The following is a 14,811-nucleotide window of genomic DNA, read 5'->3' as shown; positions in this document are numbered from 1 at the left end:
CTCTTGCGCCTTTGCTCTGTTGTAGGCTAACCTAAAAGAACAGGCATAGTAGGAACCTCGGGGCAAGCCGAACAAAGTAGCTCACTAGAAAGAACATCCCAAAGATGCTGACCATGCATGTGAAGATGCATATGCTGAGTCCAGTGATTGTAGTTGACACCATCAAAAATAACCGGGCAACGAGGAACGAAAATTGTGCTGATGAAGAGGACATCATCAGGCACAATTGATGTTCGACGGCTAGAGCGCAAGAAATAAAAGCGGCAGTAGGCAAAGAAAGTTTTTTTTCTTTTTTTTTTCTTTTCTTTTATTTAACCTTGATGAGCAAGGAGAAGAGAGCCGTTGCAGTGGTGAAGATCGAGATTGCTAATTAGCGCGTACGCGCGAGATCAGCAAGTCACGAGCGTTTCGCGACGGCAACGCCTCAGCTTTGTGTCTGACATGGGCCTGCTGGGCCTAGTGACTTTTTCCTATAAAAAAATGCAGTAAAACACAGTTTCTGCAAAAACTTATAATTTTTACTGCACTCTTACAGTAACGATGCGATGGGATTGTAGTAACGTGCAACTGACAGTAGTAACAAGTAATGCTATAGCATTACTACTCGTGGAGAGTCAAATTTTAAAAAAGCCAGGATTTGAAGAACAATATCTCTCACATGATGTACTATTTTTTAAAATCGTTTGCACCATGATGCTAGAAAAAAACGCTTATCAAAAGTAGATCCATCATGACTATATTTTAACAATATTTGAGCGTTGTTACTACACATAAGACGTAGGGGTTGTTTGGTTGCTGCCCTCGCCTGGAGACCGTTGCTCAGGCAGGTCGATCCGACCACAGGCGACCGAAATCGAACGCCTGAGATCGACGCCTGAGCCATGCGCGAATCTGAGGGCAGCAAGCAAACACGCCCGTAATGTTACTGCACGTTGACCGCCGCGTTACTGCACCGTTTCGTGAGACAGAGCTGAGAAGAGGTGGGTGGTGGGAGGAGTTAGCAGGTGGTTTGACCGCGGTTTGACTGACGTGGGATGCTTTTGACTGACCTTTGACTGAGGTGGGAGGCGGGTTTGGCCCTTGGGAGAGAGGGGTATAGAATAGCTTTCTATACCCCGGGTGTAGAATAGTTCTTGGTGAGTTAAAAACTAATGCTGAAAAAGAAATTAACTATGTTGAAAATATCTCAAAATTAAATTTGAAAATTTAAAATTTGATTTTTTTTCTTTGGCTGATTAGGCCATCCGATAGGAGCCGTTCCACTCCATGAAGCTGCTGAACGGTTCTCTGTTGACATGATCAAATTGCTCTTCCGCCAAGGCGCTTCAGCCAACGTACGTACAATTGGTGATGAGGTCACCGCGGATCTACTACCCCTCCATGTTGCAGTTGAAAAATACTTGCATGCATATATAAGTATGTGGAGGACAATCTATCCAGTATCAGCGGGATTATACCTACGAGCTCATTCATCTGCTATGCCTACCTGAGATGGTTTGTTTCACTCCCTCACTAAACTAGTACTACTACTTTTGCAGCATGACAAATAAAAATCATTTTACCGTGTTATATTTTTAAAATTTTCACATGTGCCGTGGCATGTTCTTATTTCAAATTTACAGACATGGAGTCGGATAATTCTATTTTGCTTGTAGATTGGTCCTAATTCAGATTTTATTTTGCTGGGAGATTTGGTCCTAATTCATACTTAAATATAGTTAGATGAAGATGCTGAAAAGCACTCAGATTTTGCTGGGAGATTGGTCCTAATTCATACATAAATATAGTAAAAAAACAAATTTAACCGTGAATATATATTAACTAGCTGTGGTTTAATTTCTTTTTTTCATTACGAGATGTAAAAGTTGAATTTAAACTTGTATGTTTGTAGAGTGTTATATCATATCTTAATACATCTTTTCAAATTTTTCTAAATTTTTTCATCACCATTTAAGTGACGTGCAAATAACGAAAGATATCCCCTCGAGGATTCAAAACAGTTTCCCCTCGCCAAAGCTCATGAACTTCTCATCCGGCAAATCCGCCGCCTGCCGCCTAACTCCTCACCTCCTTCTTCGCCTAAACCTTCCCCATCGAGCAGGCAAGCGTGTGCTTGGCCGGTCGCGTGCGTGCCCGTGGAACACGTGCGCGAAATCAAACCACCGGAGCGCCATGAACAACACGCGCGCGATCAAGCTAGCTTAGCTGCATACGCACACGTGCTGCAAATCCAGCTTCGATTCTGCTCCCACTACATATACCAGCAGCTGCAGAGAGGGTCAGTAGTCAGTACAGTAGCCTGCGTTCTCGTGTAGCCATCTTGTGTATCGAATAGCTATAGCTCTCCAGCAGATTGATCAGTGACGACGACGACGATGGCGGCAATGGCGGCGGCGGCGGCGGGGACGAAGAAGAAGGCGAGGAAGCCGTACACGATCACGAGGCCGCGGGAGAGGTGGTCCGCCGAGGAGCACGAGCGCTTCCTTGACGCCCTGATTCTGTGAGCGCCTCATCAATTGATCGAATTCAGAACCGATGCAATTCAGAATTGAGACTCATCATCTTTCGCTGGCAATGTTTTGCAGGTTCGGCCGTGACTGGAAGAGGATCGAAGCGTTCGTCGCCACCAAGACGGCCATCCAGGTAGGCCATCGATTGATCGATTTGTCCCTCTGCAAGATCATCAATGGCGGCTTCAGAATCCAAGATCGAGTTCGTTTCTTGGATTTTTTTTTTCACTTTTGCTTGCAAGCCCTGATCGATTTGCCATGGTCAATTATCCAGATTCGCAGCCATGCCCAGAAGCATTTTCTGAAGGCCCGCAAGTTCGGCCTCGCCGGTGGGCTCCCGCCGCCGCTTCACCCTCGCCGTGCCACGCTGCTCCGGGCCAACGCCGCGGCGGCGGACATGATGCCGCCCCCGTGGCTGCCATCGGCCGGCGGCGGCTCCATCGGTTGCTCGGCGCCACCGTCCGGCGTGCAGCAGAGCATGGCCGGCAGGTCGCCGGCGTGCTACTCAACTGATGAAGCTTCTTTCCGGCCATTGATTCATAGCAGTGAGTGTTCTACTGTTCATCTGAACATTTCCGCCTGCTTCCTGAAGATTAAACTGCAACTAACACTGAAACTGATCGAGCAGATGACAATGACTGTTCATTCATCGAGACACCAAGCTGCATCGGATCAGGTGGCGAATCATGGATCGGTGATGATGCCTTCTTCATGCAGGATGAAACAATTCGGCTCCCAATTTCTCCAGGTACGTACTGATTCTTCCCTTGCCTGTTGCATAGTTGCAGTAAATGAGAGCAACTTCTTCAAATCAGCATTTTTGAGCTGTGTGATCACGCATTTCTTGATTTCTGACCTCTGCATTTTCTTGTTCTGCAGATGACCTGGGATTCGCTCAGGTGTACAAGTTCGTCGGCGACATGTTCGGCTCCGGCGAGCGGCGGCCGGTGGAGGCTCACCTGCGGAGGCTGCAGGGCATGGACCCTGCCATCTCGGAGACGGTATGCAAAGCTGACACCTCTCACCCACTCATCGCCATTAATTTTTGGTTTATTGTTCTTCAGTTCAATTTTCTTATCTAATTGCGAGTTGGTGATTTTGTGCAGATCTTGCTGGTGCTTAAGAATCTCGAAGCTAATCTATCTGCTTAAGAAATTCAGAAATTCTTGGCTTCTTGTCAGGAGCAGAGCGTGTGACTGAGAGCGGCATCAAGCAATTGTTTTTGGCATTTCGCTTTTTATGTCATTTTTTATGCAATGCATTTTTTTTGGAGAGATTATGCATTGCATTTGATGACCACATAAGATGTACATATAGGATTAGTTACTTGTGTATGTAAGATTGAGACATTCTTCAGCTCTAGTTTTTTTTATTCACTTAGTTTGATTCTTGGAAAGTTTAGTTGAAGGAAATTCAAGTTCGATTCTCGGTGTAAAGATTCAAATAATAGAATGACTTCAGCTTAGAATTTAAACCTTTTGCACTTTGCGATTTGCACAATCTAATCAAACAGAGCTTCAAAACTGGAGTAGTATTCCCTCCGTTACATTTTAAGGCCCCATTTGATTCAAAGGAAATTTATAGTAATTTTAAAGGATTTTATTCCTATAGGAAATTTTCCTATATAGCCCTTTGAATCAAAGGAATGAATCCTATGTAATCCCATGAAATTCCTATCGAATGCCTCTTCCCATGCAAGTTTTGGAGGAAATTTAGCATTAAGAATCATTTGAGTCTTTATCTCTCCTCAAATTCCTGTGTTTTTCCTGCGGCTCAATCAAACCGTCATTCCAATGTTTTTCCTGTGTTTTGTAATCCTCTGTTTTACACTTGTATTCTGTTTTACACTTGTATTCCTGTCAGAATCCTATATTTTTCCTATTTCTCTGTTTTTTTATTCCTGTGATTCAAATGGGCCCTAAGTACAGTTATACGTTTCTGTGTCTAACGTTTGATCATCCATCTTATTTGAATTCTTTTAAGATTAGTATTTTTTATTAGATGATAAAATATAAATAGTATTTTATGTGTTATTTTAAAAAAATCATAAATTTTTAAATAAAACGAACGTTCAGGAAAAAAAACACACAAATGCATTTAGAGCAGGTACAATAGCAGGCTATAAGCCAGCTACAAATATATTTTAAGGAGATAAATCAGGAGAGAGAAGAGCAGCGGACTATAGATTTGTAGCCAGCTGTAGCACGGACTCCAAGACACAGTGTGTCTATGACAGGTGGGATTAGGTATTAATAGTGTAGTATGTAACTATTGTATGAATGAGCTATTAGATTGGCTATAGATGAATTGGAGCTAGTAGTTGGCTATACTATTGAACTTGCTCTTAAAACGGGAAGGTGTCGCTCAGAGCAGGTACAATAGCAGGCTATAAGCCAACTGTAAACATATTTTAAGGAGATAAATCAGGAAAGAGAAGAGCAGCGAGCTACAGATTTATAGCCAGCTGTAGCACGGACTCCAAGACGCAGTGTGTCTATGATAGGTGGGACTAGGTATTAATAGTATAGTATGTAACTATTGTATGAATAAACTATTAGATTGGCTATAAATGAATTGGAGCCAATAGTTGGCTATACTATTGAACTTGCTCTCGTGGGACCCACATACTATATACTATCAGCCACGCTAAACCTTAGCTCGGACCCCACCAACACAAATCGCTTTACAGCTGGCCTCCCCCCGCGCAGCCGCACTCCCGGATTTCCTCATCGCATCGCATCCGTCCATCTCTCCCGCAACGCGATCTCCACCGTCCAAACGCCGCAGCACACACAACGCGGCCATCATATAAACCCCCTCGGCCGCCGGCGTCTCGACGGCCGCCACCGCCGCCGCCGACCACTCTCCTCCGCGTCCGCCTCGTCGCCGGCTAGGGTTCCACGGGTTCTTGCCCGCCCCGCCCGCCGCCCGCCTCGCGGGCTGCGCAGGTACGCGCCCCGGAACCCCAAGCCACGAGTTCCCCCCCCCCCACGCGTTTCGGCGCGATTCCTCGCTCGTTGTTGTCCCCAGCCTCGCCGCCTCGGTCATCTCGTGCTGCGGCGCGCCGCCCGCGGGGGCGCGTGTTCTTTACGATTCTAGGGTTTTTCGCGTGGTGGTGTTGGTTCTGTGAGCCTTGGCCTCGTGATCGCCGTGTTAGGGTTTATGCCGATTAAACTCGGTTTGATCACAAGCTGTGACTTCCCTTCCCGTTGCTTTAAGAAAAATCATGGAGTACTAGAGTAAGAGTTCGCACTAATTTGTTCGTGGTCTGGGATTTGGAGGGGGGGGGGGGGGTTTGAGAGATTTGTAAAAGTTGTCGCTTCGTTGAGGGGTTTTTCGTGGACGTATGATCTTTATTTGTTAGTCGCTTTCTGATGCTCACATCGCCATCATGTCTTTGTCGTTCAGAATAATCTGATATGACAACACATCAATGATCCCCTTTACTATGCAGTAGTTTTCAGCATTTTTCTTTGGGACAATTAGAAAGTCAACGTTTTAATTATTATGTTGTTGCAAAACTCAACACGATATTCTACTACGAGGATGCTAAATGATGTGTTGCAGTTCCTCATCTAGAGGGAAACAGATTATCTCAATGCAACTCCACTGTTGCCTGTATGGAGATGTCATAGAATTGTTTTGGTTGCTTACTCATTCACCAATGTGTTACTGCTATGATCATGCAACTGGCTAATTAATAAATTATGATCATGTAACTGGCTAATTAATAAAAACATGAGGAACATTAGTAGGCATGTTTCTGTTATATGGTGACATGGTGTTCTTGGTGCTTTTCTTGACACGCTTAATCTTTTCTTGCAAGGCAAAATGTCTCGGTATGTTGACCCTAATGACCGTTACGAACCACGTGGTCGTAACAGCAGGTTGTATGTGGGCCATATTTCTCTACGTACAAGGGCAGAGGATCTTGAGAACCTGTTCAGCAGATATGGGAGGTGAGCATATTCCTCTGCTCTTTCATCGATGCCCCTGAAATGGAACTGCATCCATTACACTTGTAGAAACTAGAAACTAGATATGGTATTTATTTGTCAAGTCTTGCTTGGTTTGATTTCCACGAGCTTATAGAAAACTTTTCAAAGCTAGTGTCTGCTCTGTGACTTGCAGACTAATTAAATATCAGTATTCATCCTAGTCATGGGTACTTCAGGTTCACCAACATTGATGTATATATCCTAGAGTCTATTCTAATAGTGTTATTTTGCTGGCAATGTTTTCTTGAGATCAGTGTTGTCCTATAGTCATGATTCACATGGTACCTACTTGAGTTTTGGTTTGTGGCTCTGCTTTACTTACTTGTAAGTAGTACTCATCTGTTGTGACAGAAACACAAACTTTGTGAGACACTGTTCCTATGTAATGTGCCTTGTAGCTACATCAATGCAACCCTTGTGGAGTCTTCGTCTTGCGGGAATGTTTTACTTTCTAGCGCTTGAGATGTCCAGCTGCAAGCATCTACCCCATATGTTCCCTACGAACAAGTTTTCGCAGTTTTTGTTGCAAGAATGGGACAAGTTGGTTTTTTCAACTGTTTACATAATTCTGTTAGGATTGTCCTCTTTTACTGGTGGAATTCTTTGCTATTTGAATGACAGGTTGCATTCTATCACATGTACAGAACATTTTTTTTGAGGTTTTGACTTGGGGTAATCTTGTTGAGGGAGGGTGCCCTGAGTGGACTTGGTGACGGTTGCTTCAAGTTTAAAGCACACTTTGTTAATTTTCCTTAGAAAAAACATCAGAGTTCAGTAATGCTTGACTTTAACCACAGACTAGTGGATGTTCCCATTACTTGCATCTTGATGTCATTACTATTTCTGCCAACCATTTCCAGGGTGCGATTTGTGGATCTGAAGAATGAATATGGCTTTGTTGTAAGCACAACTTTCTTCTCCGGTTTTAAGATTTACTCCTGGAATCTTTCCAGTTGACTGGGAACTTCACTAGACAATTCATATGTAAGGTTATCCCTGTTTTTCTGCTGGATGACCTGGACCCTATCGCAGGAGTTTAGTGATCCCCGGGATGCAAATGATGCGAGGCTTGATCTTGATGGCCGAAAGTATGATGGGAGTGACATCATTGTTCAGTTTGCAAGAGGGGTAAACCATTCATTTTTGCAATTGTTCTTTGCTACACGTATACCTGAACTCTGTACACTATCTTGATTTGTGTTTTGGGGCTACATCGGAGCTTTCATAAAGCACTATCCAGGACAATGGTTTTACTAGTTATCGGTCACCCCTTTGTTTTATACATTGTTGTCCTGTTGCTGTTTTTCCCATTCCAAATGACATACCTTTGTTGATTTTTTAGGTCGAACGTGGTCTTGGAGGTTCTCGTGGATATAAAGCCAGACCCGCACATGGTTCTGACCACTGCTTCAACTGTGGGATGGAGGGGCACTGGCACCGTAACTGCACTGCTGGTGACTGGACAAATAGGTGCTATGGCTGTGGAGAGAGGGGTCATATATTAAGGGAATGCAAGAACAGCCCCAAGGATCTCAAGTATATCCCTTAGTTCTCTAGTGAGCATCCTTGTTACCTTATTTTATTCTGCACATTTGATATGAAGTTTCATCAACGCAGGCAAGAGAGAGGCTACTCAAGGTCCCGTTCACCTCGTCGCAGAAGGAGCCCAAGCTATGGCAAGAGGTAGGACCTAGGTGGCTAGGACAACCATTTCCTTAATTTGAAGTATTGAACATTATTGCCATGATGATCTTGTGGTGATATTTGTGCAACTACTCTGCTATTCATTTCTGGTGCTTGTATCAAGGATAAATATGTTATGCATATGAGGTAGGAGTGTATTTCATTTAGACATTTCCGAGTTATCTTACCTCCAACCTAGTTATCCCTGTTGTTGCTGCTATACGATGATACCTGTATCATGCTTAGGAATCTGTTGCGACCAATCTTAGGTACTCAGCTGATTAATAGGTGAGCTGCCTTCTCTTGGGCACTAAGCTCATAAGATACTGCTGAATGCTAATATATTTGCTGCAGTATAAAGTGCTCCATGAATTTGGCTTTTATGAACCTATATTTGATACATGTGCAATGTTCTGCTTTTCCTCTCTTCCTTCATTACTGGTTGTTGAGTTGATAGATTTTATCATTAACCACTATTAACTTTGTGATTTCCTTGTTAACAGTGGACCCCCTTCTCATTGGGGTAGCCATGGTGCTGATCGTGAGGAAAGGCTTCATTCAAGAAGGGATGGCCGCGGTTACAGCCGCAGCCCTCGGCGCCATGATTCGCCTTCCAATCAGAGAAACCACAGCCCTAGGCGCTATGCTTTACCCTCCAATGAGAGATATGATGGCACTAGGCGCTACGCCTCGCCTTCTTATGGGAGAGACCGCAGTCCCGGGGGCAATGCTTTGCCAGCCAATGGGAGAAGCCACAACCTCACATCAGATGGCATGAACCCTTCACCAAGGGAGAGAGATGATCAGAATGGGAGCCACAGGAGAGGTGACAACGATTACCTGCCCAGTAAGAGAGATGATCAGAATGGGAGCTACAGGAGAGGTGACAGCGATTACCTCTCCAGGGAGAGAGATGATTACCTGTCCAGGGGGAGAGATGATCAGAATGGGAGCCACAGGAGAGGTGACAGCGATTACCTGTCCCGCGACCGTTGATGACAAACAATGCCATGGCCTTGAATCTGCAACAGTCTTTTTGGTGTTGTGACTCTTGGAACAAACTCTCCTCCTGGATGGTGAATATGTTTGACTGTTGAGACATGAGATTTCTTGGCTGGCTAATTTTGACCGCACTCTGTAGTATGTACACTGTAGTACCTTCACCTTGCCTGCACTCCGCAAACCTTTTATGACCTGATATTGGTGTGGGATTAACGAGGATTTTATCAGTTAGTCGCTGTCAGCGAAATCTTCCTTTGTATGCTTGTGCTAAATCTTGGTTGGCTGTAATCATTAATGACGTGTTACATCAAAATGGACAGGTTTTTAAGAATTGAGAAAGTGCGCAATTCATCGGCAGAAACTGCAGCCGTGGAATTGGAATTGATTCAGTTTTTCTGTGTGCTGTATTTCGTCCATCAGATGCAGCGTTAAGCAACTAAACGTTGTGTACAATCTCTACCTACGTTTCGCATGTTTTGTGAGCCACATTTTGTCATGTAGTGTATTTACCACCGTCTTGCCATATTATGTGTGCTGGATTTTTCCAGAAAACATGTGAAAAGTAACAAGATAAGGTAACATAGAAAATCAAAAATCAATTATTTTTTCCAACGAGAAATGTGCAGCATATCAACAATGTTCATTCTGTAACATAATCCATTTTCAGGCTTTAAGATAAATAAGAAACATATGTATGTACAGTATAGGGGTAACAAAAATTCAATGCAATTGAAGGCTTGTTATATATATCTGGGCAAAATCAAACAAGAGTGTAGACAATCAACTGAGCAAGAAACATCTCATTTTCCCTAACTGAACATGTTCAACATTTTTTTGCAGTGACTCTTAGGACAATTTCACTCCAAATTCACCTCCCTTCTGTGTTGATCAGCTGTGAGAAGGCATTACTGGTTGACATCTGAGAGTAGTCCATGGCCGTTCGGCTTTCATCTGCAGTGCTGATCTCCAGGGAGCTTATCCTCTGGGCATTTGAAGGGAGTTCAGAGATCTGATTCATGCTATCAATGTTGGACATGTCCGGGCCTGCCTCCTGCAGCTGGAGCACAAACTCCAGGTTCCACAGGACATCTCCCATCGTAGGCCGTTCGACGCCGTACTCCGCGAGGCATTTCTCCACCGTCTCCCCGTACTTCCTCAGCGATTCTGGCCTGATTGTCCCGGCGATCCTCTTGTCGATGATCTGATCAAGCTCTCCTCTCTTTTGCCACTTAATAGCCCACTCTGCAAGGTTGATCATGTCTCTTGGAAGCGTCGGGTCGATGACTGGCCTTGCGCAGATCACCTCTAGCAAGACCACACCGAACGAGTACACGTCTGACTTGTCGGTCAGCTTCTGCCTCCTGTAGTACTCAGGATCAAGATAGCCGAAACTCCCTTTCACGGCGGTGCTAACATGTGTCTGATCAAATTCAGGCCCTGTTTTTGAGAGGCCAAAATCAGAGACCTTGGCCATGAGATTTTCATCGAGGAGAATGTTTGCTGACTTGACGTCACGGTGGATGATCGATTTTGCGAAACCGGTGTGGAGGTAGTGGAGCCCTCTTGCAGCACCAATGCAGATTTCCAGCCTTTTCTTCCAGCTGAGTGGAGGCTGGTCACCGCCATACAGGTGACCCTTCAGAGTGCCTTTCTCCATGTACTCATACACCAAGATCATCTCATTGCGCTCATCGCAGTAACCAATGAGCGACACGAGATGGCGGTGTCGCAGCCCAGACAGCAGCTCGATCTCCGTCCGGAATTCCCTAATCCCTTGGTGAGACTTCTGGTTGCCACGCTTCACTGCAACTTTGGTGCTGTCCTGCAGAACTGCTTTGTAGACCTTCCCAAATCCTCCGACTCCAATAACCATCTGCTCATCGAAGTGGTTTGTTGCCTCTTGCAGAACAACAAAAGGAATCCGGTAGCTTGTGTCGCTGTTAGTTCCAGATGTATAAGTGGTCCGGCTGGTTGTCCGGGTACCTGTACTAAGGAAGCTGAGAGCATTGAGAGAGAGTGGTGTCCAAGAACTTGAAGGCCGACTTGTTAATGGCGTCTGCGGTTTCTTCATCTTCTTCTTTCTTCTGAAAACAACACAGAGAACAACGACAATGATAGCAGCACCAATGCCTCCAAGAACAGATCCTAAAATGATGGGCAATTGTTGTTTCGCTGCTGATGGCGGTTTGACAACGTAAACAGATCCACTGCTGAAGTTCATCTTCATGATCTCCAGGCCATTCAGGATTCCATCAGGTGTTGCATTAGGCAAGCTGGAAGGACCTATGCTGACAGTGAGGTTACCTGACGGGTCACTTGATGGTAAGACAATATCCATGTAGAATGGCGCCGCCAGTGTACCAAATTCTCTGGCGGAGAGATCAAGATCTTTTGCTGCTGAAAAGTTATAAACATAGACATCAAAGTAGAGCTGAAATGCTGCCTTGCTCACTATGTCGCAGAAATGGAACCGAATCAGGTAGCTTGAACGGCCATCAACATTGAATTCCCATGTCATGTTTGGCGTGGAGCTGGCGTTCCTCTGCCCAACCAACCGCCTCGCAGTATTGTAGACACTGTCTGGTGCATCATCCTGCGTTGCTGATCCATCTTTGTAATTCAGTCTTTCTTGGTAAGTAACTGCTTGAGCGACAGTGGGATTTCTGAAGAAGCTCTGATCAGCAAACCATGTTCGAGCCAGAGTATCATTTTCAGCTGTGACCTTCGGCCCGCCCACATTGATCCTGTGGAATGTTTGCAATGGCTGTGCTGCCAGTCCAAGATACTGCCCAACACCCAGAAGTTGCGCCGAATCAGTAATTAGATCATCAGGAACCGACACAACTTCAATGGCGTTGACGAAGGATGTACTGTTCCCTTCCGGCACAAAAGTTAGAATTAGCCTGTCTCTTGTAATGTTCAGAGAATACTCCATGACCACTGAGATGGAATTGCTTGGCTGAGGGAAATTATCAATGAGAACAACATCTTCTGTTGACACCTTGAATTTTGAGCTTGCAAGATCATAGCTCTGATACAAGAAAGGGAAGAAGTAGAGCCGGACAAAATGCCGGCCACTGCTTCTCATCTTGAATGAGTAGGACGACGGCGCAGTGAATATCCTTGCGGTTTGAAACAGCTCGGCATTGTCGAAACCCGACACCGAATTCAGCGTGGTTCTAGCAGCAATGCTCTGACTCTGAGGGGTTGTCAACACAATAGACTGCGAATTGTCAGCTACAAAGACCCTCTGACCAACAGTTGCATCGACCGTGGAACCACAGTTCACAAGATAGTTGTCTGCAGGGGTGAATTTTGCATTGCAGGTACCAATAATCCAGGTGATGATCCCAACAAGAGCTAGAACTAATTTAAGCTTTCTAAAGGTACTATCCATGATGAATCCCAATGAAAATTGGAGGCTAAAATGGTATCAAAGGGCCATGAATTGCACAGAGATACAGATAAGCAGACAACACTAAGGGGAAAAAAAGGAGAAGCTAGAGTAGTTGAAGAGGGTATAAGTGAATAATTTGTCTCAGAGCTGGAGCCATGACATCCAAAGAAACTGAGCTCATTCTGGATTGCAAGGACAATCAGAAATTGGAGAGGAGAATGTCAATGAATTCTTCTCATTTTTTGGCGGGGATTTGCAGAAGGGGAGAGAAATCAAATCACAGCAAGATAGACCACAAAACCTTCCTTCTCAGGCAATAACCTTGACAAGAACTCTCACACCTTCCTTCTCAGGCAAGAACTTCACCAAGAACTCTCACAATATTCACCATGAACTCGATCTGCGCAAGAATCCCACAAGGCATGGTCAGTATCTTCCCCAGGATGCAACAATCCACAATTGAACATAAACCCTCCAGAAACCAACCCGATTCCCCAACCAAGAGAAGGACAACCAAATCATTCTAGAGAAGGGTTCTTGGTAGCAGTTAAGGAGTTACCTTCGGTGGCACCCAAGCAGTTTCAATCCTTGCCTCTCCACAAAAATTTCAGTTTTTTTTGCATCACACAAGAAACTGAAACTTTCGCACCAAAACCGCCCAACAATTAATCAGGGCAAAGAACCCAAGACCCAAATGAATAGTAGATTTTGCTTGCAAGCCTCTCTGAGTCTCTGCAACACGCAGCTTCTTGAAGCCAAGAACAGCCAACAGGTGGAAGAAGAAAGAAGAAAACACCAAAGGCACCGCCTTTTAAGCAAAAGGGGGTGAAGTGAACCAAGCCAGGTGGAAGCAATTAGACAGATAAGCACAAGGCAAGTGACTCTAAACTACTTAAACCACTATACTAGTAAATTACTTTAATCCAAGATAATGACTTGCAGTTGATGCCCATGGTTAGTGAGAAAATTGGCAAGAATTGGTCAGGCAGGCAGGAATATGAATTGGTGAAATGCAATGAGGTGAGGTGAAAAGCGACCGGATTTGGACTGATTTTCTGCTTCCGGGTGTGAATCATGAATGCAGCATCGGGTGAGGTCATTAAATTTTGAGCTGGGGCCATGGATGGATGGAGGAAAGAGATGATGATAGAAGAAGTTGGTGGGAAGATGGAGTAGAAGTATCAGAGAAAAAGAGAGAGGGGTGAAGTGAACAACCGTGAGCGTGTGTGCGTGTGAGCTGGGAGTGGGCCAGAAAAAAGATGAGGTGAGCACATGAGGAGGTTGCTGCTAGCTGCACGCACAAAAGGCTGCAATACGTGTATTTCACACTTCCCTCACCCCTGTTTTTTTTTGGGTACTTTACCGAATTGTTATCGTAGATTATCTGTGACCTTCCCCTTGATATGGACTCTTAAAGGAAGACCAGTCTGTTATCTCTAGAGTAATTTTTATCCGTTGAGCGACAGCCCTTCTACTCGGCACCGTCTGGTCACTGAGGCCGACTTTCGTCTTTGCTCGACGGGTGAGTCTTGCAGTCAAGCTCCCTTCTGCCTTTACACTCGAGAACCAATGTCCGTATATTTAAAGTATATTTTCTTAAAAGAATCCACTCATTGATTATACCAAGACATATATTAAGTTTATTTTTCAAAGTGTTTTTTATCCATATCATTTAAGGAAAATTGCAAAAACCACTCTATAACTCTATAAGTCACTTAAAGTTTGACATTTCATCACATAAGTTATTTGTTACAAATACCCACCCACTACTTAGTTTTCTTGCAAAAACCACCCCATTGTTTTAATTTTACCGTAAAGACCACATCGATGGTTCGCGCTTTAAGAAAACATGTTGATTTGGTTAAGCATGTACTTACTGGGTGGTTTTTACAACAAAGTTGAGTATACGTGGGTAGGCATTTCTAGCAAAATGACTTATGGGGTAAAATGTATAACTTCAAGTGACTTACGGGGTGGTTTGTGCAATTTTCCCTATATAAAAACAAATAATCCGTGTCAGTAATATAGTGAATAATCTATTTCAAACGTCTAATGTATGAATTTTGTTTTTTAGAAACTAGTTTGAATTTTACTAAAATCCTCTAAATTTCCTATGATTTGGTGAAACTTTATGATAGTTGGGAGTTAAAATATTTGGATCTGATTCTCCTTGTAAAAGGATGTGATGAAATAGAACCTCCAACCAATAAAGGTTTTCTTT

General features: G+C 44.2%; 3 protein-coding genes across 3 annotated transcripts; 2 read left to right on the top strand and 1 right to left on the bottom strand.

The window, feature by feature from the left end:
• The first annotated feature begins 2,287 nt into the window (after positions 1-2,287).
• LOC9266268 (protein REVEILLE 8) lies at positions 2,288-3,946 on the top strand. The gene is made up of 6 exons (XM_015783468.3): positions 2,288-2,500; positions 2,586-2,643; positions 2,785-3,055; positions 3,139-3,258; positions 3,390-3,511; positions 3,617-3,946. The coding sequence occupies exons 1-6, from the start codon at positions 2,376-2,378 to the stop codon at positions 3,659-3,661; spliced, it is 741 nt and encodes a 246-aa protein (XP_015638954.1). The 5' UTR covers positions 2,288-2,375; the 3' UTR covers positions 3,662-3,946.
• Positions 3,947-5,348: 1,402 nt separating this feature from the next.
• Positions 5,349-9,524, top strand: LOC4337897 (serine/arginine-rich splicing factor RS2Z32). The gene is made up of 7 exons (XM_015782668.3): positions 5,349-5,458; positions 6,337-6,469; positions 7,369-7,408; positions 7,541-7,636; positions 7,851-8,044; positions 8,126-8,191; positions 8,695-9,524. Exons 2-7 carry the CDS (start codon positions 6,342-6,344, stop codon positions 9,185-9,187), a joined length of 1,017 nt encoding a protein of 338 aa, XP_015638154.1. The 5' UTR covers positions 5,349-5,458; positions 6,337-6,341; the 3' UTR covers positions 9,188-9,524.
• A 245-nt stretch (positions 9,525-9,769) lies between these two features.
• On the bottom strand, positions 9,770-13,364 carry LOC4337896 (receptor-like protein kinase HERK 1). Its single transcript, XM_015785040.3, has 2 exons — positions 13,150-13,364; positions 9,770-12,990 (listed from the first exon to the last, which is right to left on the bottom strand). Exon 2 carries the CDS (start codon positions 12,588-12,590, stop codon positions 10,062-10,064), a length of 2,529 nt encoding a protein of 842 aa, XP_015640526.1. The 5' UTR covers positions 12,591-12,990; positions 13,150-13,364; the 3' UTR covers positions 9,770-10,061.
• Between the last annotated feature and the right edge of the window lie 1,447 nt (positions 13,365-14,811).

The sequence above is a fragment of the Oryza sativa genome, chromosome 5, assembly GCF_034140825.1.
Source record: "Oryza sativa Japonica Group chromosome 5, ASM3414082v1".
NCBI lineage: Eukaryota > Viridiplantae > Streptophyta > Magnoliopsida > Poales > Poaceae > Oryza > Oryza sativa.
Note: the sequence above shows the minus strand (reverse complement) of the source record. Positions and strands in the feature narration are given on the sequence as shown.

Bases quoted from the DNA above. Each gene is read 5' to 3' on its own strand.
- LOC9266268 (XM_015783468.3), top strand. From the start codon at position 2,376: ATGGCGGCAATGGCGGCGGCGGCGGCGGGGACGAAGAAGAAGGCGAGG. The intron at 2,501-2,585 runs GTGAGCGCCTCA...AATGTTTTGCAG, and splicing joins TTCCTTGACGCCCTGATTCT to GTTCGGCCGTGACTGGAAGA. The intron at 2,644-2,784 runs GTAGGCCATCGA...TCAATTATCCAG, and splicing joins CCACCAAGACGGCCATCCAG to ATTCGCAGCCATGCCCAGAA.
- LOC4337897 (XM_015782668.3), top strand. From the start codon at position 6,342: ATGTCTCGGTATGTTGACCCTAATGACCGTTACGAACCACGTGGTCGT. The intron at 7,637-7,850 runs GTAAACCATTCA...TTGATTTTTTAG, and splicing joins TTGTTCAGTTTGCAAGAGGG to GTCGAACGTGGTCTTGGAGG. The intron at 8,192-8,694 runs GTAGGACCTAGG...CCTTGTTAACAG, and splicing joins AGCCCAAGCTATGGCAAGAG to TGGACCCCCTTCTCATTGGG.
- LOC4337896 (XM_015785040.3), bottom strand. From the start codon at position 12,590: ATGGATAGTACCTTTAGAAAGCTTAAATTAGTTCTAGCTCTTGTTGGG.